Source organism: Anas acuta, chromosome 20 (genome assembly GCF_963932015.1).
Source record: "Anas acuta chromosome 20, bAnaAcu1.1, whole genome shotgun sequence".
Taxonomy (NCBI): Eukaryota; Metazoa; Chordata; class Aves; order Anseriformes; family Anatidae; genus Anas; species Anas acuta.
This window is the reverse complement of record NC_088998.1, coordinates 2,215,667-2,229,766: the sequence shown is the minus strand read 5'-3', so window position 1 is coordinate 2,229,766 and position 14,100 is coordinate 2,215,667. Positions and strand designations below refer to the sequence as shown.

The window sequence follows — 14,100 nt, the reverse complement described above, 5'->3', positions numbered from 1 at the left end:
TCCACAGCACTGCACGCTGCTTGCACCGCACTGCATCTCGGCATCAATTGCAAAGGGATACTTGAAGAGGGAAAAAAAACACAATTCCCATGAACAGCGCAGTGGTACTGCACCTGGCAGTGTGCCGCTGGGCAATCTCACCCAAAAGCATTAGTCTGTGTAAGTTCTGGAGCAAAACTATTCTCACCTCAAAGAATGGTAACAGACTTCGACACTCACTTTTGAAAATATTTTCTGAAAATTGTTTCCTCTAACTTATCACATCTTTTTGCAAGAAAGGTGGCCAAGAGAGTACGGACTGGCAGCCATTCCCATTCTCCCCTGCCCACAGATTTCCCCTCCTCAGCCGAAGCAACAACCTGCAGAGTTTGTGCTCTGGGCTTCAATGTCTTTGTGCCATCTGAAAAAACGGGGGGAAAAAAAAATCAGCATTGTGGGTACAGGCTAAAACACACGACGACATTCTGCCTAATAATAAAAAGCACAGTCAGACTGGATTAAAAGAAGTTCATGCTTCAGGAGCAGAGCAAGTCACCCTGCGGTACATGGGAAGCCTTTAGTGACAGAAAGAATCCCTAACACAAACCTAAAATAAACTCAGAGCCTGAGAACACGGACTTGAGAAGGTTCGTTGCGAAAGGTTCACCAGCAGTGTGGGATGTTGCTGTGTAAGTTACATGACAGTTTGAACAGTTTAAAAACAAAGCTTTGTAAGAGAGGATTGATTGTAATAACCAGTTCCTGTTTCCAGCAAGTTCGATGCCAAGAACTGCCGAGAGTCTGCCAAAAGCAATACTGACCCCAGGAGTTAGAGTGCACAAAGGCAGCTTGGACTAGAGGGCAGCACCCTTGTCTGTACACAAACCCAACCTGCCTTCCCAGTTTTCCCATGAGATACAGACAAGTCCCTGCATAAATGGAAAAACAAGGAGGCACGGAGGCAATGGAGATGACGCTCACTTTCCTCATGCAGAACCCAATCTCAGGAGAAAGAAAATGACACAAAGAGGGAGTCAGCAGCTTTAGGGAGGGATTTCCATCTCTGCTTAACAAGCACCTTTTTGGTTTTTTTGGACACAGCTTCAGGAAATGGAGAAGTCTCATGAATATGACTTGGCATTGGGAGTGCTCAAGTCCCAAGACAAAAAAAAAAAGGGTGATAGGAAAAATAAAAGACTGGCAAGAAAGTAACTGGGTGCAGCCAGTACAGGTGGGCAAATCCCAAGGGTTAATTGTGACAAACCTGATAACCTTCTAAGAAGGGATACCTGGCTTGGTAGATGAGGGGAGAGCAGCAGAGTTTACCTTGACTTTAAAGGGCTTTGGACACAACCGCCTGAAGAACACATACAGCCAAACCCCTTTGCTGTGGTGCAGATTGCCACGTGGAAAACTGGCAAGATACCAGGTCCAGAGGGTTGTGACCAACAGCACAAAGTCCAACCGGCAGCCAGCTACACGTAACATTCCTTAGGGGTCAGTAATGGGGCTAATATTATTTAATGCCTCTATTTGTAACCTGAAGACAGAACACACCCTCAGCAAGTTTGCAAATGATATCAAGTTGTGAGAATGGCTGACACGCCGGGCAGAGCTCCTGTTCAGAGGGAACTCAACAGGCTAGAGAAATGGCCTGACAGATACCTCAAGAAATTAAGAGATAAATACAAAGTCCTGCTCCTGAGCAGCCTCGTCTAGGTTTGGCACTAGTCTGAGGGTGAACTGAAGACCCTTAGAGGTGCCTTTAATACCTGAGTTATTCTGCAATTCAGAACAATTCAGGCAGACAGCTTTCTGCTTAGAGGTCCAGTGAGATTCTTTTCAGATATATTGTACTTGCTGAAATAAATGCAAAGTCACTTGCAAACTCACACATCTTATTCTTTTCCCATGCTCACCTTCCTGCACACTGCCTGACATTTACACTGAGGCAGCAGTAAAAGAAGAACAGGAATTAACAGTATCAGTACAGACAGCAACACAGATAAGCCATGAAGATACAGGCTATTTTTTCAGTTAGAAAGTCACTCAAAACCTACACTCAAACCCCACTGCCATTTGGGAACACAGTAGTTCTGGTTTTACTTCACCGGCTCCAAGATTCACTTAAAGCTACTCCTTTGAAGAAAAGTGGGGAGAAAAGGCGAGCAAGAGCCAGACTCAATTTGTGGCCTTCTTCATAAGATAGCTGCTCATTGCTTCTTGGTCTACTGTCAGTGGTAGACATCTCTGACTAATGCAGCATGTCTTACCACGTAGCGAAGAGCTAGAACCTCAGACAGGAAATCATATCAGTGGAGCTTATTTCCTCTGACATTTCCATCTGCTGAGCATCTGATCTAAAGACCCAAAGAAGCACATTAACAGCCAGGGAAAAAGCTACGCTTAGCCTTCAGGAGTTCACACTATCCACTCAACCCCAAGTTAGACACTCATTTATCAGTTTTTGAAATAGAGTTTAAGAATACAAGATGCAAAGCTTAAAAATACGCCTTTTGTTTTTGAAAAAAAAATTGTACAGTCAGTTTTAAGTGATCTACAAGAAGACGCTCAGCTATCTTTAAGAAAAGTAAACCTCTGCAATGCACTGCATACAGAGTTTTCTAACCAGCAAGAGCCAGTGAGTTGGGTAAACTGCAGTGTTTCCTGAAAGAGCTTCAGTGGCTTTTGTTTGTTTGTTTGTTACCACCCTGTAGGCAGAGACACTTGACAAGGCAGTACAGTGCCTTCACGCTGCTGAGCACTAGGTTAGTTTTTCTCATGTCTCACTTTTGCACTACAGACATAGCTCAGCGTGAGGCTGGTGTGGGCACAGTGGGCAAGGGCAGTTCCATGGAGGGAGTCTCAGTCACTTCGGCTGGACTAGGCTTGCGAAGCTCCAGTTTCTCAGTGAGTTGGTTATAAAGCTCCTTCACAGGTTCCCCACTCTGCAGAAAGAGATTTAGAGAAGGGGACAAACAGGAGAGTCAGACTTCATTCTTGCTACTACTAGCTACAGCACTAAATTTGCAATTACCCTCAATGTTTTAACACAAACCAACACAGAAAGAGGAAGTTACAAGGTAATTAAGACAACTTGGAAAGCTGCTATCTGAGCAGAGCACGTGTTCCATTAAGCAACGTCTGGAAAGGCAGCTGCTTTCATTTGCAATTAATTTTCCCTTTCTCATGTTTCCCTTCTTACCTGTTTGTTGGGTTCCAAAGCCTTCTGGAGAGACTCTAATTTGGCAGGCGCCACTTTGTGATGCAGATGAAGCAGCAGTCTCAGCACATGTCTATGTACATTCTCCTTTCTGCAAAAAGCAATTTTAGAACAGAATAACTGATATAAACAATCAGTCTCAAAGAATGAGAAGCCTATAGCAACACTACCAGAAGAATACCTGACACAGCCACAGACTGCCAGCTTTGTTGTAATCTCCCCAAGTAACTGAGAATTGCCTGCATGCCAAAGTGCTAACCCTGCCTTAGACTTCCAAGCAATTCATGTAATTAATTCAACAAGGGTGGACCAACGGTAGCAACCATGGGGAAGGAGAGGTGGATTTTAAGCACAGACTACAGCACATGGCAGATATTTTTGTCTCTCAGCTGCACCGAATAGGCCACATGCACACAGAGGAGGATATTTGGCCCTCAGTGCACGTGGAGGAAATGGCAGTGGCAGCAGCAGCACTGAATACTGCCATGCCTGAACAGCAAGCCTCCCAGATCTGGCCACCAGCTGAACCACACTGACTTAAAAGAACTAACAAACAGGTTTGCTGTGTGCTGCTGATACTGCAAAGAGCTGCAGTTACTGCTTCCTAGTCACAGCTATCACAAAACACAAAGGATATTATCTTTTGCAACTCCAGCTTGAGAACAATTACAGTTTAAGCAATAATTTACAATTAACAACTAACAATTTTGCTGTTCAAGTTTTTTTAAACAAAACATAAGCCTTTCCTAAAAGAGAAACAGTATCAGGCTAAGATCTCAACTACGCATGAAGAATTTGCTGAAATATTAAACAATAGCTCAAAGTACAGCCTCTCACAGCTATCTCATAAACACATCTGAGCAAAATCAGATTTACCTTGAGCAAGCAGTGAGAAAAAAGCCGTCAAAGAGACTGGTGCAGAACTCCTCAAGTGCAAATTCGTCACCCAGAAGTGTGAGGTTACCAGTGAGCAGATGCAGAAATATGTCACCGAAGGCCAGGTCACTGAATGTCTCAACTGTACAACATGAAAAAAGAGAGACTGAGACTTGCAAGGATGTGCCAAACCTTGACTACATAAGCAGATGTTCTTGTTGAGAACTTTGCAAAACCTTTTCCTTATTGGCTTTTACAACAGGTAACCCAGGAAGGTGGCTATGAGCTTCTACATTAGGAGCAGAGGTCTGAGAAATGTATGCAGAAAACCCGTGATATCTTGAAGACTGAGGTCAAACAGAGCAGCTTGCTGCTGCCAAAATCACAGGGTCCCCCTGCTATACTTCTCCACAGTCCTCTGCTTACAGCCACATCCACCTTGTTGCACTTCTCAGACCTCAAAGTGAACAGATGCAAATCACCTACCAGTGGAAAAAGTCACCCATGTAAATGAGCTGGTAGTTAAGCAAAGGGCCCAAAGAACACCAGTGAGGGAGAGAGTGGGAAGTGAGCCCCCCATTATTGGGAGCAACGATTCCTACAATTGCTTCAGAGCTCTCATGCAACTTAACCCAGAGAAATCAAGTAAGTCAGAGAAGAATTTAGGGCTGTGTTCAGTCCTGTTTTGTTACAGGTTTTTTAACCACACAAAGCCAAGTCCCAAGAATTTTTGGTCATATGCAATTACTGTGAGCAGCAGCAGAATTAAGCCACCTGCTTTTTATCTTTCATTCATTCCAAATAGCTCTCAGCTAATTCCATTGTTAATACAGCCTTTGATGTAAGGAACTACTGACTTTCAGCCACTACCCCTAAATTCTTGGATCAGGAGAAAAGTATCCTAATTGCAGACAAAAACAACCACGTCATTCTGCAGGGCTTTACAATTAAGTCACCAGAAGAGCCAAAAGCTGAACATCCGTCTTCGTCTCTGAAACCAGTTTCATTTCAGATTGTTACTTGCCTCCTGGGTCTCCAAGACAAGGCAAACAGCTACAGAATAAAAGACAAGACCAAAACGCACCTAGTGCTGGCAGAAGCCTGAGGAAAGCATTCTTGTTCCTCTGTTTGGTGATGTGAAGGATGTAGTATAGCCCAATCTCACAAGCTATTCTGTTGTCCTGCAAGAATCTGTTACAAGAGAAGCAAAGTTTCTTAATCAATAAAACAGTTTTGTTTTTGTTTTCTTCAAGAGAGTTTAGAACGGTGATGGACAGGAATCAAGCAGTTACAGGAATGACTAACCTCAAACCCACTGAAAGCAGCTGCTCAGTGACTGAGCAGATAGATGATCGTCACTAAGTCCACTGGCACAGTCCAGAAAAAAATATTGTTCAGCCAGCATTGCGTTGCCTTACAATTAAACAATTTGATTTGATTGTGTGCATTTTAAATAGCATTAATGATAAGTGATCATCCAAAATGGGTTTTAAAACAGGTACTAGCATTCAAAAATTATACAAAGCACAATAGTGTTTTGTTTTAAGGTTTCCCAAAGGTCAAATGTCAGCACTGTCATAAAACAATTTTAAATACAAGTACTGGGATATAGTACTCTATATTCTAGCATACAAAGAATTGTGCTGGAAATTAGCACAAAATCTGAATATGACAGAGCACAATGAGGATTTTTAATTATCTCTTTGAAGCCCCCAGAGTGATAGGCTGTCTTCAGAGAGTGTCTGTGTAACAAAAACGCAAAATTTATGATTTACAATAGCACTCTCCAGGTGGCGAGCATGGCACTTATCCAGCTGCACCCAGATTAAGTTGTATCACTCAAATACTCATCATTCACTGCTTGGGAAGTTACAATCAGCGCATCTGAAAGGAGTAATACCAAGTACTTCGATATTCACCCTGCTGAAAATATGGTCATAGCAAGAAACAGTACTTTATGTAGATGTATTTTATTTGAGGAATTGTGGTGCAAACCTGTTCTGCAGAAGGTAAAGTGCAAGCCTGATTAACCAGGACTAAATCTTACCCAAAAAAGCCTTCACTTTACCACATGCAGTATTTTCTCCTGTCACTATTGTTTGGCTCCTTGATGTTTTGCTTTATCAATAAGTCTGATATGTAAAAGGCTGGTAAGGCAGATTACGTACTTGGTGAAAGCTTCAGGAATGGTGCTGGGGTAGGGAATTGGCCCCTTCTCCTCCGAGGGCAGTTTCTGATCTACATTGAACGTGTGGTCATCCACCACAAAAGACATCAGCATCGGCAAGAACTTAGTGATCAGCTCAACTTCCTTAGAGGGATTGAAGAAAGGGGAAAGAACAATGTTTTCATCAATCAGTTCATGCCACCTAACAGTCCCACAGCACTGTAACAAATATTAAGGCAATATTAATAGCCCCACCCTACACCTAGGAAAGCAAGCTTTCAGACTTCAAATTTCTTGAAAAATTCACTTCCACATTATCCACTGGTAATAAGGAAAGCTGTATTTCACCTGATCTATGGAAAGAATTTGAGCACAGCTGTTACTCTGGACAATTACATAGTTTCTCTTCCAAGGGACCTTTTCCAATCTCCAAGTACTGCATGTTAAGGAAGCTACCATCTCTTTTTCAGATATTACAAATAATTTTCTTCACGGCCTTAACTGACAGGGATCAATGCATAACTAGAGTAGCAATAGAAAAGAGTTTTAGTGCATCTTCTCTCCATGCAAGGCAGAGCAACCTGTGTTCTATCAGAAACACAGAATGGAAGGCTACAGATTTTAATTGAGGAACAGTTCAATTAAAAAACAGTAAGGGACAGACAGTCAGGTAAATGGAGCTTACAGCACGTCCATTTGAGCTGCTGCTCGGTAACCACTTGCATGTCTTTTTCTAAATCACTGATGAGAGGAATGCAGGAAGCTGACTTGAAGATTAAATCAGGGACTCATAATGCAAACCAAATAAGAATCAAATCTAAGGAAGCTCACCATTTTTGGTTCCTTGAAGACTTGACTGTCAATCATGTCCCAGGCCCCCTGTCCCAAGGACAGCATCCTAAGGAGCAGTAGTAGATCTGGACTTTCCTCGAATTTTAAGGAGTAGGAAAAAAAACACAGATAGTTTGATATTCCACAATTTGCACTTACAGATATTTCTTTGGAAGCAGTGGTTTACAGTCAAAGCACTCCTGCACTAACAGTCTTCTCAAATATTGCTAGAGGCATTCAGTTCTCAAATTTAATTGATAGCTGATTCCTCAAATAGGAATCAAACAGCTTAAAGAACAACAGGCACACCTGAGAGATGTTTTTTTTGTAACATTTTACAATGTGCCAAGAAGTATGCAGCCAGTGTGATCAGGACACTCTTTTTAAATGTGTCCAGCCAAATTAGGATACTGAAATACAACATGACAGGATGAATCAAGTCATTTCAGCAGAAGTAAGAAATGGGAAGTGTAAGAACAACAACAAATTTTCATTTATATTGTGCCCTAAAACCAAAACAATTTTCTGTCAAACTGCCACAAAGAAGTTATTTTATCCAACAACAAAATTTAACAACTCCAGGATAAATACAGCAAAAGACTCACACAGGGAATAAAGGCTGCTGCTGTTAGGTAAACTGATGGAAGGACAAAGCAGGGATGTATGTATATGCATAGCTGTTAGGACAGAATGAACCATGCAAAGAATTTGTTGTCAGTTCAGAGCTCCAAAATGCCCATCTCCAAACAGCTCCTGCAGAGCTCTAAGGCATGTACTACAAATGGGAAGCCAGGATTACATTTCTCTTATTTCAATTTACACACACACTAGAGAACTTAATGATACTTCTTCCATATTGCCAGTCTTTTGCTGATGGATGCTATTCAGTTAAGAGAGATTCACTCCAGGTACATGTGCTGCAACACTCACCCTGGGTAAGGTGTCCTGCCCTACCAGGTCTTGCAGGTGCCTTATGGTACTCAAGGCTAAGGTGTTAATGGCAAAGGGATCACACAAGATCATCGATAAGTCCCTGAGAGAAGAAGCAAAAATCAAACACACGTCACACCTAACAGTCACCCCTGCAGCCCAGGTCCATGTCCCACTGTATGACACTAGCTTCTTAAGAAAATGCGTCTCACTGGAGTAAGATGTTTGAGCCTGTTCTTGTAATCCCGTCAACTATCACATCTAATGTCAAAGCGGTACATGCACTTCTGTACACTTAAAAAAAAAAAAAAAAAAAACAAACAACACACAGAAACCACTGTTAAAGAGGAGGGACACAAGGCAACTGCTGCAACAATACCCTTACAATTGTAATGCAAAACCTGAATTTCTGTCACTTATTACCTACAGGTGTCCACCCCATAAAGTTTCTCATGCCTTTGTAAAAAAAGCTGTGAATGTTTCTTCAGATAACACGCTCCTTCAAGTCACTGAAAATAATTACTGAACATCTTTTGTGATGAAATCAAACAGGAGACCTCACACAGCCCATTACCAGGCCATAAAGGAGACTGCAACAATCACTCAAGGGTAGTAACTTAAGCAGTACAAGTTTTTTCACCAGAACGTGTCTGCAGTAATGCTGATGAATCCACTGCATTTGACCACACAGAAGAATTACTAGCTGCTGTCTAGCTCTGGGGAAGAATTAACACCTAAAAAACAAGCTAGATGTTGTGACTGCTCGGAACCGATTTCCAGTTTCTCAATAAACAGCCTAAGTGGCTTACCCCAAAACTTGTTCTTGTCCCTTCTTCACTCCATCCAAAAATCCTTGCAATTCCCGAGCTCTCTTGTTGTCCACAAACTTCTCTCGAATGCAGGCATCAAGGCACCAGGTGAACTGTTCAAAAAAAAAGAAGAAAGCTTAACAATAATGACAGAGCTCATTGAACTGGCAATAGAAAACACAATATCAGAGAAAACAGACTTGGAATGACCTCCAAATCTCTGGAGTTAATAAGCTTTGTTAATATACTTGGGTATGGTAGCAAGCTGATCACAAATACAGAGGAGCTCAAACATACAAACATCCCAAGAAGAGGTCAGAGGTACCGATATAAGTTAAACTATCGCCACTTTCTCCCATTCCAAGACAGGCATTCCCTGGCAATTGAGGCTCACACTGAAGCTGTATCAATTAACAGCAATAAGGTAGGATATTTTAGCCATGGCACTACCACTCCCACCTTGTAAGAAGGGGTTACCTTCTGGAGCTCTCTGCTTTCATATCAAATGGAAAAGACAGTTGAGTAAGACATCTTATCTGACCTAAAATTGTTGTTTGTTTGTTTGTTTTTCCCACCCTTAAAGAAAACAACACACGTTTTTCTCAACATTTCAGCTGTCAAGACAGAAAAAACTTGCTCAATTTTCTGGGATGCTTTCATCGTGGCTTACATTCCTCACACCATTATATGGTGGCAAAATGCAGTCACCTGAAAACAATCTGTAACCTGAACAAGAATTGCTCTTTTCTATTCAGTCACTGTATACTGATTTTGAGACTCTTGATCTGAAGATGTTAAAGAGCATGCAGTAATATTGATCATCACTCTAGGACATACTCTCTATAAGCAGAATACACATAAAACTTGGCAGTGTTACTTAGAAAAAGAAGTCTTCTTGTAGATCAGAACGATGCCGACCATGGACAAAGGACCAGTAACAAAACCCTGATGTGACGCTAACACCAGGCCCACCACACCCCAGTATTCTAATAGTTTTTAAAATTCAGGATCCAAAGTATTTAATGTTACACACACAGTTTACTGACAGATGGAGTGTATCACACCAGCACAACAGGAAGGAAAGCAAGCTTTGATTAAGAACCTGGGGCTAGCTAATGTTTTCGCTTATTTTTTGCAGCTTCTACATAGGTCAGATTAGATGCTGTTTTTAACGCTCCACGAGTACCATCAATTTGAATGATTTATGGGTTATGAAATGAAGCAAGCTGCTGGTTAACCAAGATGAAATTTTCACCTGAAGTTCCAAGGACTATAAGATGACTTTTGGATTCAAGGTCTGAACTCTCTTCACAGAGAGGACTCATCTTCTCTGGTCTGAAGTCCTGCAGGGCAGCAGGTATGCACAGGAGTGGGCGAAACAGAAAATTCTCCAGTAATACTCCCATCTGTCCCACATGATTAATACCTTATGACAGGGGTCAACGGTGCAGATTTCACTGATTTCCAGGTCATGCAGTGACATCAGGAGCTCTGCCCGTAGCGTGCAGTAATGAACATTCCTTGTCCGAAGGAACAATGTTCTCAGAAACTGCAACACCATATCGTAGAGCTTCACGTTCTTCCCAATCATCTGAGTCAGCTTCTGAACCACCTAAACCCAAAGGGGAAAAATGTGCACTCAGTACCAAGAAATACCATGACCACACACACGCAAAATGTTATTTATTCCAAGTGATTTATCAAATCTGAAACATCTGCATTGACCTGAGCTCCTCAAAAGCAATTATTTGGGTGGTTTGGAGGGTGGTTGCACACTGCAACAAGCTCCCCAGTGAAGTAGTCACTGCACCAAGCCTGTCTGAATTTAAGAAGCATTTGGACTGTGCACTTAGTCACATGGTCTAAACTTTTGGGTAGGCCTGTGCGGTGCCAGGAGTTGGATTTGATGATCCTTATGGGTCCCTTCCAACTCGTGATATTTTATGATCTCAAATCAGGATTTGACAAAGTGCTTCTTCAAGAGATGCTGAGCAAATCTTTCACAGCCATGAGAGAGCCAGGAAGCCAGGCATTTTGAAAACAGGCTCTCTTGGGGGGGGTGTGGAAAGTAGCAGCAGCATTTGCAAAGTTAAGGTGCTCAGTTACCTGGTATCAAATAATGTAATAATTACTGTAACATGGAAAGCAGCTCATTTTTTTTGAAAGACTTGTTGTATTTCTATCTATTTACAGGCTGTGGACATGTGAATGAAGGTGAAGTCTGCAGTATAAATCTGAAACCAATTGCACCACAGTACCAGCACTAGAAGCTGGCTTTTGAAAGCAAAACAGATCCAAACCACATCCCCCGCGTAACTGTAACAGATGTGGTACTCCTTTGAAACGAAAGCTCTGTACTTCCTTATCCCTGGTATTCCTTTGCATTCTCAGTACAAAGGTCCTTACAGAAACTCTGGTATTTCCCTTTTGGAGAAAAAGTCCCCTAAGTGACACATTGCAGCTGATCCAATCTCATAGCTTGCTGTTGCTAAAAAGAGAGAGACCCACTCCTAACATCTATGCCACTGTTCCCTGGCACAAAAAGGATGGCTCACACAGGCAGACACTTTGCAAAGGGTTTCATCCCAGATGATCTCTTCTTTGAGCAGATTTAGCTCACTGCCTTGGAAACCCACTTACTGGTTTTATTTGCTGAAGATTCTGTAGCACTTACTGAGCTGAATCAGCTCATGGAAGGGGCTGATATCACCAGAGCCAGAGGGAGGGAGGGCAGGAGCACCACCTGCCTTTCCAGCAGCAGTGTTAGATCAGCTCTGTCCCCTCATGTAATTCCATCCAAAGAGCAACTTTTCTGAAAGCCAGCTTAGGATAGGAACTTTCTATGTTCCTTTCCAACTAAGAAAAAAAAAATGTTGGTTTCTCTGTCCTGCTTAAAAAAACAAACAAACAAAAAAAAACCACTTAAGATAATCAAATTGATTCGATAAGAAATGCTCTGCTTTCAGAACAGCTGAGGGATATTAAAGCCAGACTGAGCAATACAGAAAAACATTTAAAAGTTCATAACCAGCTCAGAACATTAATCAATTATTACACTGCCTCAAGCAACTATTAAAGTAATTCCTGCTGCTTTGATCAAGATGTGGAAGACATAATGGAATGTATTTCTTGCAAATACTTTGTCCAGCCAAAGTATTTTGTTGCAAAATACTTTGCAAATTTAGTAGCAAAGTTGGGTGGTTGAAACGAACACCTCACTGTTTGATGAGGTTGACTGCAAGGTAACAAACAACATTCACAAGTGTGTCTTAAGAGGTTTCCTTGTCCTTACCTCTCCCTGCCGTCTTGCTTTGGGAGACGGACTGAAGAAATTGTTCAAGACAGAAATTTCATTGCTGAAGAGAATGTTTTCTTTCTCCAGGATATATTGTTTCAGCAGCGGAGATACCTCATCACCAAACAGCGCCTGGTTATCCTGCCAAATCTGGCGCTTCACCTCCACTGCACATGCTTTATACAAATCCTTATCGGCCATTACCAACTTCAGCTTCTTCTCAGGGACCTGTGATCAACAGAGCAGTTACCTAAGTGTAGAGAACCTCACCTGGCTGACTGTCCAAGCAATAGGTAAGCGACTGCAGAGGACATCTAAATCGCCATCCCAGGCAGTCTAGTAATTTACAAAACAATACAATTAAATAAGATATCACAGTCTCATCTTTTGCCTTCCCTACTCCAGTAGCAATAAGCTAGTCCTAAGACACTTAAATTCTTAAGCAAGCAAGTTACACATCAAGTTTTTCCTTATTTCTTTCAAAGAGAACAAAAGACTTTATGTATGTGACAGTACGATTTGGAGTGATGATTTAAAATTCAGTGGCTTATAAAAGTTCTGATAGTGACAGTTCTGTACCCATTACCTTAACTACGATATGATACTTTTAATAATGCTATTCATAGAGATTTTTGTTTCACAAATCTGAATTTCAATCCTGCCTGCTTCTAATTGCATTCTTCAAGTTTTACTTTCCATTTGCTATGGATTTTCAGTCAGCTATAGAAAAATTCATGTATCAGTGAACTTGACTTCTTTTAGAAAGGTGCATATATTAAATAAAGTAGGGCAACTGTCCCACCAGATTTTGAAGAAGTAAAATGCTTTTTGAATTAACACCTCAGTACAGAGCTGTTAAAAGCCATGAGAATCAAGTTTTCCAGTCAGTTCCTAACACTTGCAGAGGGTCTGCAGCCAGAGCTTGCAACCCTGCCCAACTAAGAGAAATGGTGTAACAGAGATGTAACAGAACAGGCCAAGGGGAGCAGCGATTTTACCTTGGGCAAGTGCTTCATGACACACATTACCACGGGCTGTATGGAAGGCATCTTGACCAAGGAAAAGCTTTTCTCCAGGAGATCTTCCAGCTTCTTGTACCTAAAAACACAGAAGAGCACGATGCTCTACTACCATTTAACAGCAAAGGACCAAAGCGGCTTATCTCAAACACTGGAACTTGAACCCCCGGAAAAGTCAACTCTCCTTTGCAGAGAGATTTCTTATTTTCTCATCTGTTGTAGCTTTCACATTAAATTTACAGCTCACTGCGAATAACCAAGAACCCTGCCGACAAACCTTTCCTCAACTTTCCCTTCCAAAGCGATGGCCGAGACCCGCTCCAGCAGCTTCTCCCTCAGCTCGTCGAACACCGACTGGTGGAACTCCAGCCGGGGGGTGCCGTGCAGGTCCAGGAAGGGCAGCGCCGACTGCAGGGAGGGCAGGAGGACCCCATTTTCTGTCTGCCAACACAAACACGGAACAGGGGGCGGTCAGGGAGCGACAGCGAGGGCTGCTGAAGCCATGCTGGCTTTAAAAGAAACAAAAAAGGGAAAAAGAAAAAAAAAAAGCAAAGAAAGCAACACACAAAACAAAGCACAGACACCCCCTCCTCGGGTCTTGTCGCCCCCTCCCCACACCCAGCCCCGCTCCCCGGGGGGCTCCCGCCGAGGCCCGGTGCAGGCCGGGCGTCTCCATGGCGACCCCGCCTCACCTGGAACTGCTCGATGGCCTTGAGCGGCTCGGTGCAGTTGGTCAGCGTCTCCTTCAGGTCCTCGCCGTTGGCCACCCCCAGCTCCTGCAGCCCCGCGTACATGGCGGCCCCGCCGCCCCCCCCGGCCCGCTCCCGCCACGGCCCCGCCGCGGTCCGCCCCGCTGCCCGGTCCCCCAGCGCAGCGCGGTCCCGCCGCCCTTCCCGTCCCGCGGAACGCGCAGCGCCGCACCGAAGGTTCCGGGCCGCCTGCGGCCCAAAGCAGCTTTTCTGCCCCGCTGG

General features: G+C 43.0%; 1 protein-coding gene across 1 annotated transcript; it reads right to left on the bottom strand.

Annotated features, from left to right (window-relative positions):
• Positions 1–2,419: 2,419 nt before the first annotated feature.
• On the bottom strand, positions 2,420–14,012 carry NELFB (negative elongation factor complex member B). Its single transcript, XM_068656721.1, has 13 exons — positions 13,822–14,012; positions 13,407–13,570; positions 13,109–13,208; positions 12,108–12,338; positions 10,242–10,427; positions 8,816–8,928; positions 8,007–8,109; positions 7,077–7,172; positions 6,247–6,389; positions 5,163–5,269; positions 4,079–4,220; positions 3,185–3,293; positions 2,420–2,927 (listed from the first exon to the last, which is right to left on the bottom strand). The coding sequence occupies exons 1-13, from the start codon at positions 13,921–13,923 to the stop codon at positions 2,790–2,792; spliced, it is 1,734 nt and encodes a 577-aa protein (XP_068512822.1). The 5' UTR covers positions 13,924–14,012; the 3' UTR covers positions 2,420–2,789.
• Between the last annotated feature and the right edge of the window lie 88 nt (positions 14,013–14,100).